The 19986-nt window shown below is 39.6% G+C and overlaps 1 protein-coding gene across 1 annotated transcript in view; it reads left to right on the top strand.

Annotated features, from left to right (window-relative positions):
* The window catches only part of cdh10a (cadherin 10, type 2a (T2-cadherin)), a 33175-nt gene extending 18371 nt beyond the window's left edge, over positions 1-14804 (top strand). The window contains exons 5-12 of the mRNA XM_039790263.1: positions 1337-1504; positions 1660-1841; positions 2764-3017; positions 3996-4132; positions 4262-4383; positions 5936-6044; positions 7121-7372; positions 11906-14804. Coding sequence (XP_039646197.1) covers positions 1337-1504; positions 1660-1841; positions 2764-3017; positions 3996-4132; positions 4262-4383; positions 5936-6044; positions 7121-7372; positions 11906-12396 — 1715 coding nt within the window. The 3' untranslated portion in view covers positions 12397-14804. The remainder of the gene's footprint in view (positions 1-1336; positions 1505-1659; positions 1842-2763; positions 3018-3995; positions 4133-4261; positions 4384-5935; positions 6045-7120; positions 7373-11905) is intronic.
* Positions 14805-19986: the final 5182 nt, after the last annotated feature.

Raw genomic sequence — 19986 nt, 5'->3', positions numbered from 1 at the left:
AAATGATCTGTGCAATGGGTGTGGCCTCAATAGCCCTGCAGTAGGCTAAGTAGTAGCCCAAACCATTGACTTTTATCTTAATATATGAAGGTAGCTAGCATGCTGCCTTTGATTTACTATGGTTATGGTTATATGCGTGCTAAGGGAACCATCAGCGCTGTGTGCTATACAATTAACACACATAAGTTAATAGCAATGGGTTATGTATTACCCCCCCCTCCCGTATTTTAAAAACTAAATGTTGGCAAGTATGTAGTAGCCTATGCTGATTTCTGCGTGCGTGCATGTCATTGACGAATATATAGGGAGGACATTCAACTGAAGTTGCATTAAATCAGATTGTTTTAACCAAGATTATGCTGCAAGATGGGGTTTTTCTTCAACTACATGTAAGTTCCCTGTTATATATTAACAGTATTATAACAAGCAATATCAAAAATATTCAGTTTATTCCCATTAATTCCCGTTTATTCCCATTAATTAACATGGAAAGTTTCCAACTTTGAAAATTCCCGGAATTTTGCAACGCTGTTAGTAGTTATAACATTTCTTCAACCATTTTACGTTGGACTTCTTGTATAAGAAATCACTTATCAATGACCATAGTCTGTGACTCAAGAAGCTTAAAAGGCAAAGCCTTTTTAAGCCTATACTTACATTATTTATTTGCAGCATGTCTTAAATTAGATGCAAGTAATATCTGACATTTTGTGCTTACTTGCAGTCTAACTAATAGGTTGATGAGACAAGGCCAGTTTCATCTGTGGGTGTTCGGTACAGATTAAATAGCTCTGTGAGCTTGAAGCAGAGATAAATGGACGTCAAAGGTCTTGTTTACACATTGGATGTGTTTATTTAACGTGGACAAAAGAGAAAGAACAATGCGATTCAACATACAGCTTTAGGCAGTGGATCTGACAAGAAACAGCTGGGCACAATGTATGCAGCAACCCAGAAGTAATCTTTGACCGAAAAGCCTTTGTTGTTTGACATCCCGAGTCCTGCGTGTGGTTAGGTTCAAAATCCTGCGCTTTTCAGGCACATCCATTCAGACCACCTCCTACGACTTGCATGCTGTACATACTGTAAACTTCTGATGCTAGAAAAGCGTTGCCAGGGAACATAATCCAGGCAGCAATTACATTTCCCCTCAAAACGTAATTGGCAAACCAAATTAGTAGTATATAAATGCAATTTTCAAGGAGACATGGTTGAGCACAGCAATGGAATTGATCTTAATCTTATCTAATTTTCCGTAAGGCAGCGCGTACATTTTCAAATGAAGTTTTCCTTTAAAATGGCAAAAGTGGTGGAAATAATGCAATTTTTCCTCCAGGCACCATCAAGACAGCCCTGCCTGGCATGGACAGAGAAGTCAAGGAAAACTACCAGGTTGTGATCCAAGCTAAAGACATGGCCGGACAGATGGGCGGGCTTTCAGGGACAACAACAGTCAGCATCACCCTCTCCGACGTGAACGACAGTCCGCCACGCTTTGCTAACCGTAAGAGGCCTTTGGCCCTGTGCTGTAATGCTTTGTAACAGACTTTTAAACATGAGGGAACTTTAGTTACAAATTAAACACAAGTCTCTTACATGGACTCTTGACACACTCACACAAACATGTAATGAGATTGTTTCATTCACTGCCATGTGCAGATTCCTTCCGTGTGACAGCTGTGGAGTCGACAGAGATTGGAGGTGCCATTGGACGTATTAAGGCTGATGATCCAGATGTCGGGCGTAATGCTGAGATGGAGTACAGTATCGTCGGTGGTCATGACACGTTCAACATTATCACTGACCAAACCACACAAGAGGGAGTCATCATAATCAAAAAGGTAACATATTTTTGGGGTAATTTGCCTTTCCTTTTATGTGCTATATAGTCTTCTTTTATGCATTACACTGCTTCGTGCTTTGTAGACTGCAACCGGCATCAAACTGTGAGCAGTCGTTTAACTATTTCTTAACTGATAATGGCTGTCCAATCAGGCAAAACCTTTCTTGTGAATAGTGACATGTTTTCATACAGCTGCCAAAAATTGCCTTCAACACATGCTGAAGTGTTTCAAGGAAAGCCTTTCAAAAAAATTTATAAAAAAGTCTTACTACTACTACTACTACTACTACATCAAAAATACCACCTGAACAGAAAATATGTCTTTTAAACTCAAGGCAAAATTCCAGTAGAATATGTTTTTTGTTGTTTAGTATGTGAACATGCTTCTTTTTGAATGAAATACCAGCTAATACCATATTTTACAAACCTGCCATCATAATTTCTAGTAGTTGTCTTTAATCTTTACAGTAGGAGTTTCTCTTCAATTTAGTACATGTTTTAATTGCAACAACTGTAAATTTGAGCTGTCTTTAAAAAAATCTCATCTCAATATTTACATTTAACTTTAATGGAAAGACAAAGTAGTACTTTTTCAGATTAGAAAAAGCTGCGCGATAGCGTTTATTCATGTAAGGGAGACATGACAGCATTTATTTTTGAACTGCAGTGTAAAATCAGATACTCGAAGTCTGTGAAATGAATAATATAAAGTGGTAATTCGCAAGAAACTCTTTTTAGTTCTCCCCCTGAGATCTTGCAAGATCAGTATCCCTCACTTGGATTTGTAACTTAGAATTTAGAGTATGAATAAGATAAAGGCAGACAAAGGAAACGCAATGAATTGCTTATCAAAATCCTGGAGACGGACTGTTTTTATGGAACGGTCTACAGCTTGACTTCTGGTGCTCTTTCATCTCCAGGCACTGGATTACGAAAATAAGAGGGACTATGAGTTCAGAGTGGAGGTGAAAAACACCTACTTAGACGCAAGGTTCATCCACGGTTTGCAATTCAAAGACTACGCCACAGTCAAGGTAACCGTAGAGGATGTGGACGAGCCTCCCGTTTTCACCAGGAACCCTTACATCATCGAGGTGCATGAGGACACAGCTGCTGGCAGCTTCGTCGGTGTGGTGTCGGCCAGGGACCCCGATGCTGGCAACAAGCCAGTCAAGTATGCTACAAGACACAGCTAGAAGTGTTTAGACCCTAAACAGTGCCAGACTCCCTCCCGCATGCCAAATCCCTTCCCTACCTTTGTCACAGCAAAGTCATTCTCCTTGGGAATTATCTCCTCGCTATTTAACAAACTTAGGAATTAATCAATGACCTGTTAAGCAGAGATTTCCTCACCGACCAAGTGGACGTAATTCGTTATTGTGGTAATGCGATTGTTTCAAAACTCATTGTCCCAGCTGTAATTGTAGTGGTATAAAAATCAATAAGAAAACAAGCAACACATGGTAGAAATAAAAACTCTCCTCTTATCAGCTCTTTCAGCAGGATGATGAAATTGTGCCCACTTGGCTAAATCTAATCCATCAGCCTGACCATGTGTCGGTGTGTGTGGGGCTGGGGGGGGGATATTATTCATGGGTCCCTCCTGGTTATTTCCCTGTGGAAGATGGCGGCGGCGGCCCTGTGAAGTGAATACAAACACTGTTTATTTCCCGGAATAATGTAAGCCCTCAGTGGCACTGCACAAAGTCAAAGAGCCTAATTTGCTGTATCGATTCACACAGCTCAGTACTGTCATTCAGAACATATGGCGCCTGCCTGATATGCCACTCTCGGCCCATGCCACACGGCGTATTGTGTTGCATATTCAAATTTCAGTGGAATATGAAAGTTGACTATGACAAATGAGCAGGCACGAGGAAAAGATGTATCATCCTTGGACAATAGGGAGGAGATATTTATTTTGGATTCAACTGATGTACTGTGTAAAGTACATTGTGGATTGTATGAAGTAAAGAGGTTATGTTTGTCTTGTGAAGAGAGATCTGTGCAAGCAGAAAACAAATACTTTTTATGAGCAATATTACAGGTATGCAAATGTCAGAGATACACAAGTCGCTACATGTTCACAGATCAAGGCGTGTTCTTTTTATTTTCATTGTATTAACTACATGTCTGCACGTTATTCTTTCAGATACTCCATTGATCGGCATACAGATCTAGAGAGGCTGTTCAACATTGATTCTGTGAACGGCACCATCACAACACTGAAAGCACTGGACAGAGAAATGTCTAAATGGCACAACATTTCTGTGGTGGCCACTGAAATAAGTACGTTTTGTATTTTATGTTGCAGTCCCTAATATATGGCCTTTACTGACTTTTGTCAAGGTGCTTCTTTATTTCTAATTCTTCAAAGAAACATGCTGTGATTTATTTATTTTAATCTTTTTGTTTCAGATAACCCACGTCAGACAACTCGAGTGCCTGTGTTCATCAAGGTCTTAGATGTCAATGACAACGCCCCTGAGTTTGCAATGTCCTATGACACATTTGTCTGTGAGAATGTCAAAGCAGGACAGGTGCGGAAAATTCATGAGCTTATATATGACATACTGAAAGAAGGATATGTTTGGCTTACATTATCATTTAAATAAAAGTTCAGGTTTATTATTAGTTATAAGTATTGTGATCTACTTAGACTGTTATACATAATGTTGCTGAAGTACCACCCATATCAGTAGGACTGGGTACCGAATGTAATACTTTTTAGGCACGGACCAAAATGCCTCCTTAGTATCGAGTATCGAAAAATGCCTCCTCATTTAATACCAAATTTCAATACCTACGGAGAAAATCTCATCAGCGTCAGTGAGCCAATAAAGCATGCAGCATGCTTCTACCAAGATCTAATAATGCTGGTGATTGGCTGTCTAACGTTAAACATCGTAGAGACTAGGGCTGCTCCCTCTTAGTCGATTAGTCGACTAATCGGTCGTTTTGGTCTTAGTCAACTTAGATTTCTTTAGTCGATTAGTCATGTTTTATGCTTTTTTTCATACTGAATGACTTCTTTCCAAGAAACGTACGAGCACATCTCTGGTAAACGCAAGAATTAAAGTGGTGCTTTTGCATGACTCTTTGCGGAGAAACTCAGATTTACAGATCTGTCGATTAAATCAACTAATCGATTCGTCAATAAAATTGAATGAGTGTTAGTCGACTAAGAATTTCTTCAATCGAGCACAGCCCTAGTAGAGACACGCAGGAAAAAAACTCTACGTTACGCACAGAGACTGGGCTCACGTAGCAGGAGGTGAAAAAGGATTTGTACCGTAATGTAATATTTTTTTTGTTAAAATAGATTTTATAAAATTGGTATCGAAAAAAAACTATCGTTCAGGAACCGGTATCGAATTCACGGTATTGGTATCGAAATTTTTTGAACGATACCCAGCACTACCTGTATTATCATTTTATATAGGTCCATGTTCATTATAAGTTATTAGTATTGTTGTCTACTTAGACTGTTAAACATAATGTTGCTGAACTATAAGTCATATCAAATTGTGCACGTGTGTGCTTGTGGTCATATTTGATTAGATGTGTGTGTCAGAGGTGCTTAGCCACCAGAATATGCATGGATACGTACATGACCTTCAATTAAATGAACTTGGAAGCAGGTAACACATGTGGTTATTGTGAGGCTGTGGTCTTAGAAGCATTTCCTATATGAGGAAACCATTTTCAGTCTTATTGGGCAAAATGCCAAACAGAAGTTGGCAGTGATCATCTATCAGTCTCTTCCTGACATTTACAGAGGAAATGTCTGCATCCACAATGCTCCCTCCATGATGCGCACGGTGCGTACTGACAGATCTGTGTTGGGGGACAGTCATTCACTCTAAAGCCACATGCGTTTATAGCTTTGGAGTTTCGAGAGACCTCAAATCCCTTAATTGTCTAAACACTCCTCACTAATTGCAGATTAGTCTACAATGTATCCGATTGGCCCCAGTTTACTCTCAGTGAATGTTTTTTTTCTGTGTTTAAGATTAGATGCTTTCAGATTTACCTTCTAAGGGGAAGATTTACAAGCTTCCTTGTGTTTTCTCATACTTTGTTTCTCCGCAGCTGATTCAGACCATAAGTGCTGTTGACACAGATGAACCCCTTGTTGGACACAAGTTTGTCTTTAGCATAAGTTCCACCAATCCAAACTTCACAATTGTTGACAGGGAAGGTAAGACACACATTTGCGCATGTTTCCTGAAAAACCAAACATATTCAAATGCTTCTCCTTGTACGTTCAAATAAAAATGTTAAAATTGTAATTTGTTCGATTTCTGTCTAGGTTGATTTATTGATCGGTGAAATGGGGTTTGATATGATAAAAATCTCAAGAGCCATAACTTTATATAAATCATAAATTAGAACAGTATATAAACACTATTTGACAAGAATGTATTACACATTTCCATAGTGCGATTGCAGTCTTTTGATGGTCTTTGTCATGTTGGTGCCCTTTACTGAAAAATCCTTGAATGTCCAGAGTTGTGGAAACATTTAATTTACAGAAGAGCCATCATGAAAATCAGCCTTGGGACAGTCATCCCACATCTATCCTGCGTTGTGTTACAGACAGTTCCTCGGGTCATACAATGAAAAATATGTTAATGAAAAAAGTAGTTATGCTCACGACCCTTCTTAGAGAGAAAGAAATGTAGAAGTCATTAAGCAAGCTTGCAGTAACCTATTGGACAACTTCAAATGCCGGATCTGCATATTCCCTTTCCATTTAGTAACTGATTCAGTATGCCTAGTCATTCAGAATGAATATTAACTCAAGATCCTCAACTACTGGGGTGTATCGCAGTAGACAAAATAAAAGAGTGCAACAGAAGCTTAAAACAGAGAGTGGAAATTCTACCCCAAGTGGAATTTTACAAACAAACTTTGGACTTTAAATTAGTTGTTCAAGAAAGTGTGGCCATGCGTAACCACTTTGCTTATGTCCTTATAGAATGAAGACTACCATATGATTCCTCATTAAGCTGCGTTTACTCAAAAACGTAATTCTTCAAAAATAAAGTCACATATCACATGTTGTTACTAATGTGCTAAGTGTTAGTTTTAATTACTATTGAGACATCTTTACTCACGACCCCAGTAATTCTAAATGGCCACTGAAAGTTATCACGAGCCGTCTGTCACATGATACAAAGAAAAGGAAATAAAGATTGCAATTCTTCTCTATATGATCACTTAGGTGAGGGAATGTTATTAGTGACATCTTTACCCATTTGCATCGTTCCACAGATAACACTGCCAATATCCTGACGCGGAGGGGAGGTTTCAGCCGGCGTGAGATGAGCATGTACTTCCTGCCTGTAGTGATCTCAGACAATGACTACCCGATTCAAAGCAGCACCAGTACACTGATCGTGCGCGTGTGTGCTTGCGACAGCCGTGGAAACATGCAGTCCTGTAACCCCGAGGTCCTGCCCTTCTCAGATGGTCTCACAACTGGAGCTCTGGTGGCCATCCTGCTCTGTGTCATTATTCTCCTCAGTAAGTCCCCCCCTGTGTATGAGCATGTGTGTGAGACAATGCATATTTTAACCCTCTTGACCGTCCTGTGATATTTGTTTCTTTGTTCAGCCATGTTGGCAATTGCGGGTTGTTTAAAAAAAAAAAAAAAAAATCTGTTATTTAATTGAGGTCAAGTCAATTTAATTTATATAGCCCAGAATCAAAAATGACATATTGGGTTCACAGGGCTTTTCAATCAGTACAACGTACAACTTTAACCTTGTATACTCTCAAATTATCCTTTGCTTCACCCCACCCCCGTTACTTACTGTTGCTATGCATGCTAAGCTTTCTATTTAGGCATAGCACATTTTGGATTTTATACTAATAATGATGGCCGATATTTAAATTCATGGTTCTTTCGTAAACAATGGGTCTATAATTTCACACGGAAGTTAACAAAAGCAGGCATCTCATTTGTAGCCAGCCACCTTTGATTTTGACGGCTGGAATGAGAAATTTTGCTAATTAACGTTGGCTTCTTGAGTTGGTTGAAAACTCTGCCTCCAGCTGACGTTTTGTTTTGAGCCGACTCTTAAAAAAGGAAATATGATTAGGAACCCTGTATAAAAGATCCTACCCATCCCCTTGGACTGCTGAAGACTGAGGCTATTTCTTAGGCCCCATGTAGTAGACACGTAAATACGGAGCAGTTTTGTTCTTGTTTGGTAGGGTAGCAAGTCAGCCTTAGAAGCTTAGAGTATAGAAACATTCCATATAAAAATGTTGTTACTAATAAACAACACAGAGGTTGTACAAAAGTGTCTAAGGGTACCAAGTTTCACTTAGAAGAGATAATACATGATTGGAGAACCACTGTTCAATTCCATCAACTCCAAAGATGTTACCTCCTGCGATGTCAAACGCGTCCCTTTCATTGTGACCGTGAATTTTTCCAAACAGCGATCTACCTGACCTTAAAGTCACATTAACGTGGGTGGCTTGTAAGCACTACGGACGCATATATCCCTACAGTCCACATCGACCTTCATTGCTACCATGGCTGTGCTCAGAATCAGCTGTCGTTTTAGCATTACAACTCCTGAACTCTTGGTAGGAAAAGAGCCAGACCAAGGATCTTAATGACCTTATCACAGCATACAGTGTTATTCTTTTGATGTTCTTTTTTCACGGTGGTGTTTTGCCGTCTATTGTGTGGACACATCATGTACAATTCGCACTCCAGACAGGCCTTACTTTCATATGCTCTATGCTGCAGCCAATTTAAGGTGCTAAAGTCAATAACATGGCCCAGAGTGAGTTGCTTTTCTCAAGTACATGATGGTGAGTGCCCACATGGAGGGGGGGGGGTAGTGAATACCTCTGCTATAACAAGGTCTATCATTACAAACAGGACATCGATTGAAAGCTGTCCCAACTCACTGCAATCAATAAAATGTTGCTGAAAATGTGCATTCATGCTAGCAGTCCCCACTCTGGCTGGCACCAGCGTAGCATCTTAGTGTATTAAAACAATTATTGTGACACCAAATACTTGCAATTGTTGATGCAGGGAGATGTTGCTCTTAAACAGTTCTATCTCAAAGTGCACAGGAATGACACCTCATACCTAAATGACAAAGTACGTTGTTTGTCAGCGCCTTCGGAAATGACTCATGTGGTCAATAGAATGACTCATATGAATGAGCATGCAACCTACTTACTTAAGCTTAGTCATCTTTAATCTCAGGAATACTGCATTGATTTTTGGCAGATACAAACCGTACGCCCAACCATCCACCCCGATGGTTTCACTGGGCGCTTTAAACATATCGTGCTACGGTACTTCCACCGTTGCTTCTGGGAGAGGACCGTAATTATAAACAGGACTACAAGAGGTTTACTGTAAAAAAAACAACAACAAAAAAACCCACGAAAAATAAGCAATATAAGGCATGCTACATTGTGTAAGAATTTCTCCCATCTAGCGGTAAAATTGTATGACAACCAACTTTCTAACCCCTCCCATTCCGAGCGTGTTATAACTCCTACGGTGGCCGTATTATTCCAAGAAGTACGACTTCGTCTGTGAGAGTTCCTTCCAGTGTAATAATAGTTTTATGTTATTTTAGTACCATTTCATTGCTAACATCAGCTATCAGGTTCCCAAACATATGCAAGCTAATGTTAGTAAAGTATCAGTGCTATCGTTATTCTGTAAATTGTGCAAGATTAATATTGTATGGCAATGTTTACAGCGTAGGAGAGAAGCAACGGAGGTTTGTGTGCTTAATATATTTCTCTGAGCTGTATGAAAAATGTCAATGAAACCGAAATTAGCTCTTAGTATCGCCATCGTTTACACGCAGCTGTTCTAGCTGTAGCTAGTCTGTGTTATAACTGCACATGATGTGAGTTGTCTGCCAGGGAAATCACGACACATACGATTACATTTATGTTACAAGGTAGACAATCCTTTTTCGTCATTGACGCGAAGAAAAGTATCCTAGACGTCGTTCTAGCGTTATGCACAACCATTCTATAGTTAGCCAAGCAACTATAAAACTTTTTAAAAAATTACACAAATAGGCAGAATTTCCTTTTGAGAAGAAAGCAGGCAATTTTGGGGTCCCTTTTTAAAATCATTGCTCCTTATGAGCTCTTTCCGTCTTGGAAAAGCCACTCCAATATTAACTTTGGTGTTGGCGCAACATGGTAGTATTCTGAATGATTCTGAATGGCAGATTCTACGCTTACGAGAATACTTTGATTAGTTGGTGGAAGTAATTACACATGCACGAGCACGTATTTGTGAAAGAACAAGGGTTTTTGCTAAGAATGAACTCAAAAAATTACACAATGGAGCTTTAAACAAACAACCGATGCAGTTGGTATGTCAACCCAGCAGTATCAAGGACACTGGAGTAATAATCAACATTTCTGTCGCCTGCTGCAAAGACCTACAGGAGGTTTTGGTAGGGTCCTTTGAACATGTAAGCAATCATTAGCAATTCAAGCAAGACCAATCAAAGGTCACTTTGCATATTCTGTAATCCACGGCAGTTGTCCCTCAGAATAGTACTTTGGTTCTTCGCTCCATTTATTTGCAAATAAATCCATTTAACAAAATGGTCTGTGTATTTCTCTGGTAGGTTGCATGTTACTTCCTGACAACCTAAAGCACCAGTTTAGCCCTCCTCGTGATCTAATGCAGTATGTAACAGCATACAGGGCACAACAGTGCCCATCATTTTACCCAGCAAAAAAACAGAAATGTGTAGTGCTTATATTGTCAAGGGCATATCAATAAGTAATGGGTTTTCAACTGTCACTGAACTTTACCCCATTGGCTAAGCTTAGTGCTTGATAGGAGCAGTTATGACATGGGGACTATAATTCCTTGTATTCTGTTGAACTGTTTAATAAAACTGTCCTTGTGCGTGTGTGTGTGTGTGTGTGTGTGTGTGTGTGTGTGTGTGTGTGTGTGTGTGTGTGTGCGCATGCGTGCGTGGTCCTGTATATGAGCCTCTAACCCTTTCCATGTGTCAAATTTGAACCCCCTTCCTCCTGTCACAATCTCCTTTTTATTTATTTTTTTTGGAGTTTGCCATTTGATCTGCACCCTGACTAATTTAGTAATACAAGCAAATTGGTATTGACCAGCTTTTCTTCCATCTGCTTGTTTTAACTCCAAATTTTAAATTGGGGTGTCTGGCGGTGGGCAGATCCTCGCTCCCATATCGAGTGTACTGAAGGTTAAACGCCATGCTCTCCTCTTGAGCAAAATATCATGACATCTGCTCATTATCTGACACTTTTCGCGCTTGAACCCACCTGACAGACTGTCTCATTCACCTCTGCTTGACTCCAAGAGGCAGGGCGCTGAGCTAGAACGGCTCTCCCTATCTGGTCCCTTCTCATTGCAGCCCTCTGCTCTGTCTAAAATTGTGGCACTGGTCAGTTTATAAGAACCTTAGAAACAGCCACCTCCACCCCCATACAACCCATGTCGAAGGCATTGTAATTAACACTCAGGCGGGAGGCAAGTATACAACTGCAGTACCTGCTGGTAGTACAAAAAAAGGTAAAGGAAGGAGAAGGAAAGGAGCACATGTGAAGCAGGGTTTATGCATGTCCTAAATGAGAGATTGCTTCCGCTTTTTCTGAAGAATTATGGGTTTATTTCGAAACTTGCTACCACACAGTGCCACTCTCTGGAAATATGCTCACTCTGCAATATCTGATTGTCTTTAGCTGCTGAAAAAGAATGTAGATGAGATAAGGCTGTGTGCTGGAGAGAGAGAGAGAAAAAAAAAAGGATCCTCTAACCACCGTGCATTTCATACAGTGAATGTTCCATTCAAGGGAAAAAGAAAGTGGAAGCTTTTTCACTGAATCTTTAATAATGGGAGGTGAATGCCTGAGGCAGTGTGGGGGATTTGTCACTGGTAGCAAATGTGTCTCCCCTCTGCGCTTCGGCTTCCCTGTGCTCTTTAATGCATGACACATGTTAGGAGGCACACATCTTATGCTGAGCTTTCTCTCCCTGCATTTCCCACTGTTTTCGTGTAGTGATCGTGGTGATGTTTGCTGCCCTGAGGAGACAGAGGAAGAAGGAGCCTCTGATCATCTCCAAAGAGGATGTCAGAGACAACGTCGTCAGCTACAACGATGAAGGGGGCGGAGAGGAGGACACTCAGGCCTTTGATATCGGCACGCTCCGCAACCCAGAGGTGATGGATGCTAACAAGCTGCGCAGGGACATCATACCCGAAATGCTGTTTCCCTTTCGGAGGACATCACCTATAAAGGATAACACGGACGTCAGAGACTTCATTAGCGGGAGGCTTCAGGAGAACGATTCGGATCCAACGGCGCCCCCCTATGACTCCCTGGCCACGTACGCGTATGAGGGCAGCGGGTCACTGGCGGAATCCCTCAGTTCACTGGAGTCCGCTGCCACTGAGGGGGACCACGATTACGATTACCTCAGCAACTGGGGACCACAGTTCAAAAAGTTGGCAGAGATGTACATAGGGAAGAGCCCCGACAGAGAGACCTAGACAGAGACATGATGGTCTCTCTTTTTCCATGCCCATTTTTTTCCCTATCCGTTTATCTAGCTAGCTAGCTAGCTAGCCACGCAGCTATTTGTCTAGCTAGCTAGCTAGCCACGCAGCTATTTGTCTAGTTAGTTAGCTAGCCAGCTAGTTGACCGTCTGTCTACCTATCTATCTATCTATCTATCCAGCTATCTATCTGTTTATCCGTCTAGTTTGCTAGCTAGCTAGTTCGCTAGTTAACTAGTAGTCTGTTTGAATCTCACAGGCGTGCGTGCGCACACAAACACACACAAAGACAGAAATTCCTGCAATCCACTTGTGGATGCTAAAAGGGAAATTAACACTTGAACTGAGTTGAGCTTTCTCATTAATGGAGATAGAGTATAATTCTCAAAGTTTTACTGTTTTTGGTCATAATCAGTAAAGATGCCTTTGAATTTTAGGATTTTTTGTGAACTATGGTGTGGACAATGTGTTTTGTAATTGACCTGAGAGATAGTAGTATTGTATACTATCAATGTTTAATGGCATTGGACTGGGTTTGGGTGGGTGAGAGAAGGAGTCAAGTGGTTTTTCCAGCCACCTCCATTAAATACTGTAACTGTACAAAGTGTTTTTAATGATGGACATCCTATATGCTATTTGCTATCTTTGTTTGACAAGCAATGTTCATGTGAGTGGTTGGTGCAGTTTATTTGTCAAACTGTGAATTCATTTCATCATATAGGTGTAATATGTAATGGAAAGTGTATGTTGTAGGAGAACTGTCATACACTGACAATTCATACTGTTTGAATGCTGAGTCATATTGTTTATATTTATATTTTTATACTTATTTTCTTAATAAAATGATGTAAAAAAAAGAAAGAATCAGCTACAGTTCCAGTCGATTGTCTTTATGTGTGGTTTTTAAAAGGCTGTTGCTGTAGATGTTGTATAGATGTATTAAGGACAAACATAATGGCAGTTTCCTGAAGAAAAGCAAGTATCCAAATGTCATGCAGTTTGCGTGTTGGGAAAACTGTTCCACCCACTATAAATATCAATGGAGATGTGGTTGATCAAAACATTTACAGAACCGTCTAGGTACGCAGTGGGATAATGCAGGCCATGTTAAGATGTATTAAAACTGTTAGGCCTAGGTCAGTGTACATGGCGGGGGATTACATAACAGCATTGAATTTTCAGTTGCTTCTTCTTTTATCTGGGTTAGTATTGTTAAACATTTATAGTTTTCAGAATAAAACAGAGGGTAAAACGTGTATAGAGACCCAGAAAAAAGAAAAGGAAAGTAAGACCTCTAATCTTTATTTATTTATCTATCTATTTTATATCAACATTGCAATAACTAAATTTCCCTTGGCTGAAAACATCAAATTAATTAAAAAATCTAGCTGTCTTGTTAGCATAACCACGTTGCTCCTGAAGTTGACAAGCTGCCTGAATTCAGCAAAGATGTAAGAGGTGCTTGGGTTTTGACAGACGAATATCCCTACAGTGGTGGAATGTCGTAAGTAATGCAGTGCTATGTATTTTTGTGGGTAGATGTATTTTGTACGCAGATTTAAGATTAATCTAATCCGTATTTGTAGCAACATGTAAGGCCCAGGACATGGTGCATTGCCCTCCACAGTGCATCTCATTTTGACTGGAGTTGGACTTGGATATTCTTTCTTCTTCTTCGAAAACTGACTTTAAGAAGAATAGTTTCTTGTTTGCTATACCCATTGAGACATCATGAATGATACCTGAGGAGCAAGAGTCATTGTGTGGGTACATCAATGATAAATTATCTCTCAACTGTGTGCTTAATAGTGTCCGGGTTGGATCAGTGGTAAAGCATGCGCACATATACTGGGAGGTTTATGTCTCGACGCAGGTCCAGGGTTCGAATCCGACCCGTTACAATTTCCTGCATGTCTTCAAAAATTAAAGGCGGAAAAGCCCAAAAAAATCATCTAAACAAACAAACAAAAAACTGTGTGCTTAATCTTTACCGGGAAACCTAGCACAATACTCAGTTCATTAAACAAACCAAAGCCGAACAGAACTAAAAGCCAGAAGAAAATGATGTTTCCCAACTTAAAGTATAATAACTGTGCTTGGTTAATTACACACTCATCTGCAAATGTTCTGTTATTCACAACAGTACTTGCTGATTAGTGGGCAGCTGTGGAGATGACAATACCTCCAATCAATGGCCTTCTCACGTTGTTTCACTTGATTTCATATCTTAACAGCTGCCAGCTTACTGTTGCGGTGCCACACATGTACTGTAGCTGTTGTCCTATTTTTTTAATGTATGATTCCTGAAGTAGTTCCAACCAGTGGTGTAGTCTGTGTGATACGCAAGTATATGCAATGTACCCACTAAGAAAGCTCCAGGATTTCCATATACCCACTGAAAAATGCCCAATGATACGCAACAACATACTTTTCATTATAGTTTTGATATATTTTGAATTGTCATCTATGTTTTTCTTCTTCACATAGGCTAAATAAAAGGCATTTCCACAGAATACAGGAAATTAAGTCCTTGACGCTCCAAACTTCCCTGGGGGAGGACACCCAGACCCTCCCCGCCCCCCTCCACCAAAGGCAGATTCTGGCCAATATACAGTACAGTATACCAACTACAATACATTAGACTACACCACTGGTTCCAACATGTGTGCCATACTCAGAGGAATAAAAGTCAAACTGTTGTTTTCCGTTGTGAAATTGGTGTCAGTCTACTCAGACATAATGATTTTACTAACTAGAGTCTATGAACGCTTTTATTTGAGAGGTTTGGACTTTAATCACAGCATTCCCTTAAAACAGAACATAAATAGCTTTTTTTCTAATGTTGAACAAAGAGGTACTACAACAGTAACTGAAACCACAATAATTAGAATACAATTAACGATTTGCTTTGTGAAACCTCACCCGTAGTTTGTCTAACTAATTTTTTACAAAAAGAAAGCAATGTTTGATTCATACATTACAATGTAAAGATTTAAGTGGTGATTACGTACACCCATACAAATAACAGCCAAGCAATAAAGCCCAGTTCTGTCCAGCCATCACAGAGAAGGGCGTAACTTTGGGGGGGGGGTCGAGATCTCCACTTTTGAGCAAAATTGAAATTTGACGCGTCAAACACTTCAATTTTCTGCATTCTGGTAAATTTGTCTGCACACATTTATGGTGCAAATGTTTTTATTAATGTAAGGGAAATTATAATAGTTTTGTTAATTTTTTTTAAATTGTATGGGGGTGTTGCACTGGCCAGTTTTGATTATTTTGATCTTTTGTAAATTACGCCTATGACAGAGAGCATTTGACTTAACACTGTACATTTTTAGGCCTTTGCTAGTGTTTGTGTTGCAATGGACTGCAATACATGGATAGGAGTTTCTACTGGTTTGGCCACACCTACTAGAATCACCTTTCCAATAATGCAGTCAAATACAACAACAATACTCACCAAGGCCTCAAAAAAGTCTAATTAACACCTCTCTAACATAGTGCATTTTTATTATTTGCAGGGCTGAATTGTATTTCATTGTACATGTGTAAAAAACTTCATTATTGAATTGTATTTTGATAGATAGATCAGACAGACTTTTATTCATCCCAAATTGGGAAATTTCGGTGCTACAGCAGCAAAATGTCAGACACAGCACATACAGAATACACATGAAATAAAGTGTGATAAAAAGTGTTTTTGCCTGTGGTAGGAATGATTTCTCGTAGCGGTCAGTGCGACACCGAAGCTGGCGGAGCCTCTTAGAAAAGGTGTTCCTTTGTTGTACCAGTGTATTTAATGCACATTCCAAGATGTGTACCGACAGGAGGGAGCAGTGACCGTGCTTCTAGAATAGAGGTACGGCAGGAAAGGCTAGATATTGACAATCCTGCTCTCTGTCATCTGCCACTGCTTGCAGACTCCACAGAGCATACCTTGTGAACACATGGGAGATACTAGCATTTCCCATATTGATCATCTTTCTGCTACTAATGATGATGCAAGTAATGGCACCAAAATACTACAACATCTTTTTGTATTATGATATAACAGCTAGCTAGTGAATTAACCGGATAAGGGACGTTTTGAGAATCCTATGTTGGAAAATTGGTTGAATAAAGAGCATACTCTGCCGTTTTTGTTGCAGGGTTTTTTTCCACATATTTGGTCTATTGTTGAGCACTCAGTAAGCTATGGATGTAGCGAGAGGCATACTCTTCTTACAGATGAATAATTAAAACTTGTGTCAGGGGTTCATCGAAGTTGTTTTGGTTGATGTAGCACATGTACAAATCCCCAGCCAAATAATTTAGCTGTAGATCTATTTTTCATTGTGGATATGGTAGGTCTTTAATTAACCAAAACACTGAAATATATGGACATTCTGACTTTTGTACAAAAAACAATGAGAGTATAAGCAATATACTTGCATTGGAACAAATAAGTTAAGACTAAAAACTGCATACAGTACATAGAGTTTGGCCATATAATTGTGTATGCAGCATTAGTTTCTGCGTTATGTTTTATTTTATTGCTGTTTGCACGAGTCATACAGTACATTTTTAACATTTACTGTATTCATGAATGTGAAACACTACTGTGATATGATTTTGCTTGTCATAAAATAATTTAGTTTTCTGTCCAGTGGGATGAATCAAAGGAAATGCTCTAAATTTGAACTGCTGTGCAGGGACACAAAGGCCCAGCGAGAAGTGATTATTATTCCATCATTTCATTAATGGTGTATCACATTATGTTTCATGTCTTGCCACTAATTTGACCACAGTGACCTGCTTTGAGCCCGGCCTCTTTTCTCTTTAAGGTCTCTATTGGCTTTCTAGGCAGAGAGAGATCATTTTCTCTGCTCGCCATGCTCACACAACTGCATGATGAGAGCTTAAGTAGAACATATCCCGTTTGATGTAAGGAAGGCATTTGCATGCCACATGGAATAATACATGATACTTAACCCCTGATGGTAAACCAACTTTGGGCTACTGCAGCTTTATTAGTTCAAGTGAGGATCATAAAAGGAGAAAAGAACTGCTGATACTTTTCTCTGGACAAGCTTCAGGATGTGACTGAAGCCAGGCGTACGGGATGTAAATTATTAGTAGGGCTATGCCATTTCCACTCATTACTGAGATAAGCAACTCACAAAAAAAAGCAGCCACCAATCTACAAAAAGCTTTATTGTTTGCTGATTGTTTGTGCACAGATGCTCTAACATTGTCACAGACAGACTTCAGACAGCAGGTTGATGCCACAACTTCAAGACTTTCATTTTTTTAGGATGTTTCTGTGCCCCCTGCCAGGCTCAGGAGAAGCGGGCCTATTGTCAGGATTCATAATGCACCCATGTTTCATATGGGTGTACTGTGGCTGGAAAAGACTAAAAGATGCAAAGTACCACAATCAATAATGCAGGTGAAGTATTGGTATGCAGACCAGATGTGACAGCACAGACGGGCCACCTGAGGCTTTGTTTCTTGTCCTGTGCCTGGACTATTTAAAATAGTCCTTTAGTTACCCAATTTTCTAACATGCCATGCATCAGCTTAATGTGGCTAAAATGTAACCGAAAGGGTGTTATTTTTAACACATATTGATTACATAAATGTCCATTTGGCCACTTGTAATGCCTCAGCTACCCAGCTTGAGTGCATAATTGATTTTTCCATTAACTGACCTTTAGAAACTAAAACCCGCATTTGCCAATCGGTAGACTTCAGAAATGTGCTGCAAAATAAAGTCCACTAAAAATAAATCATGAGGAGCATTGTTATCAAAAGCTACTACGGGAAATATAGATATTGATGTTGTTTGGAGCCTAAAGTAAAAACCAAGTTAGTTAAAAGTTATGTTTTTGTGTTAGTTGTCTAAGCACTCACCATCCATCCGTTTCATATTGTGTAAACATTTTGTATTAGGACCGACTATGGTGCGAGACCAGGGTAGGCACGGCCCGGACAGTTTTAGCCAGGTTGTACACCTTAGGACAGATCGTCACATGCTTGTGAGCCAGAAAAGTCACAGCATGGCCAGGCAATAGCCAGTGAACAGAACAGAAGACTGTGAAGCTTAGTTGAACCCCGGTGTCTTGACATGTGGTGACACCTGCTTTGTCTCGCACACCTTCCATGAGACTCTTGCTTTTAAGACAATGGAGAAATCACAAAATGTGTATTTTTAAGAACAAAAACATAACACATGATAACCAGTGACCGCTTTGGTTCCAAACCACTCTGAACTATAGCACATTTCATCAATCCAGCTACACTCAAAATTGCAATTTAGACTGAGAAGGTCTCAGCTGACTTGTTTTATTTATGACCAACGGCATTCATCATTTCAGAGGATGGTCGTGTCAGTCCCTAACATTATGAACTCAAATCAGATTTCCAAAACGCCCTTCAAGGAGGGAAAAAAACTCAAAAACTGCCAGCAAAAAAAGCAACGAGTGATGTATGGCAGTTTGGGTCCACATCAAATTTAAAACCCAAATTCAAACTCAGTGCTCAGAAAGAGCCTATTTCTATCAAATGTCAAGAATCAACTCCTTGAGATAGTTTCAATTTGGATTGATCAGTCACAGGTATAAGAAGTCATGATTATATTATAGGTAATTGAGATACATGTAAGAACACTCAAAGTGGATTTCAATACTAAATAATAATACAATTTAAAAGCAATATATCCTTTAAAATGAGCATTCTCGTTGTTTACTTGTGATGGTAGCAATTTCAACCATTCCTTTACCTAAAAGACATTCCACTTTTCATGAAATGATTACACTTTATTTTGTGATAGCAATAGCAAGAACTCCACATGGAAATTTCATAGCAAACATCCTGCACTGACCATTTTTTTGGGTAGCAGTTGCAATTTCGGAGTCACTCTTCCAGGTTTTAAGCAATTTCAGTGCTCTACTGGCTAGTAGTTATGGACGTGGGCTGAACATTAAAAAAACACAAGGCAGCTTTTTTTCCCTTAGGAAAAGAAAATTGCTTCTGAGCACAAAGGGAATGCATCAGTGGCATGGCATACTGCCTAGTTTGTTATAATTACAAGCAAAAGCAGTTCTGAATAGGCATCTTAATGACCAAACAAATTGTTGCATATTTCAAACCCATCTGGATAATTTTCTTAGGGGAAATGTAATTGCTGTTCAAAAATGTTGAATGCTATCTTTGTTGTGGTGAGTGTATGCACACAAAAACAGCATCAGAGATGATGCGTAATGGCACTTCCTTTGCTGCCAATGAATTGTTATTCTGTCAGGTTTCATGCAATGCAGGTGCTGCCTTCTGCCTGTCTGTTAATTAGGCCTGCACTAGTCTATTAAAGCTCGGTCTGAGAGCTGCTTTTACTTGTGTGTGTGGTATTGCACTTTAACAGCGGACATGATGCAATTTGCCATATTGAAAGTAACAACGTGGAATCTATCACAAAATGTATGTTCAACACAGTTCAACTTAAGTTTGACTTATTAGCCGCCTACTTCCAACTTGGTAATGCCATAGTGTGCTTTAAGAATGTAGTTTCTTACCACTTCAACGTTAGATTTATTTCATTAGTAT

Source organism: Perca fluviatilis, chromosome 22 (genome assembly GCF_010015445.1).
Source record: "Perca fluviatilis chromosome 22, GENO_Pfluv_1.0, whole genome shotgun sequence".
NCBI classification, from domain to species: Eukaryota; Metazoa; Chordata; class Actinopteri; order Perciformes; family Percidae; genus Perca; species Perca fluviatilis.
The sequence above is the reverse complement of the archived record's forward strand: the minus strand, read 5'-3'. Positions and strand labels throughout refer to the sequence as shown.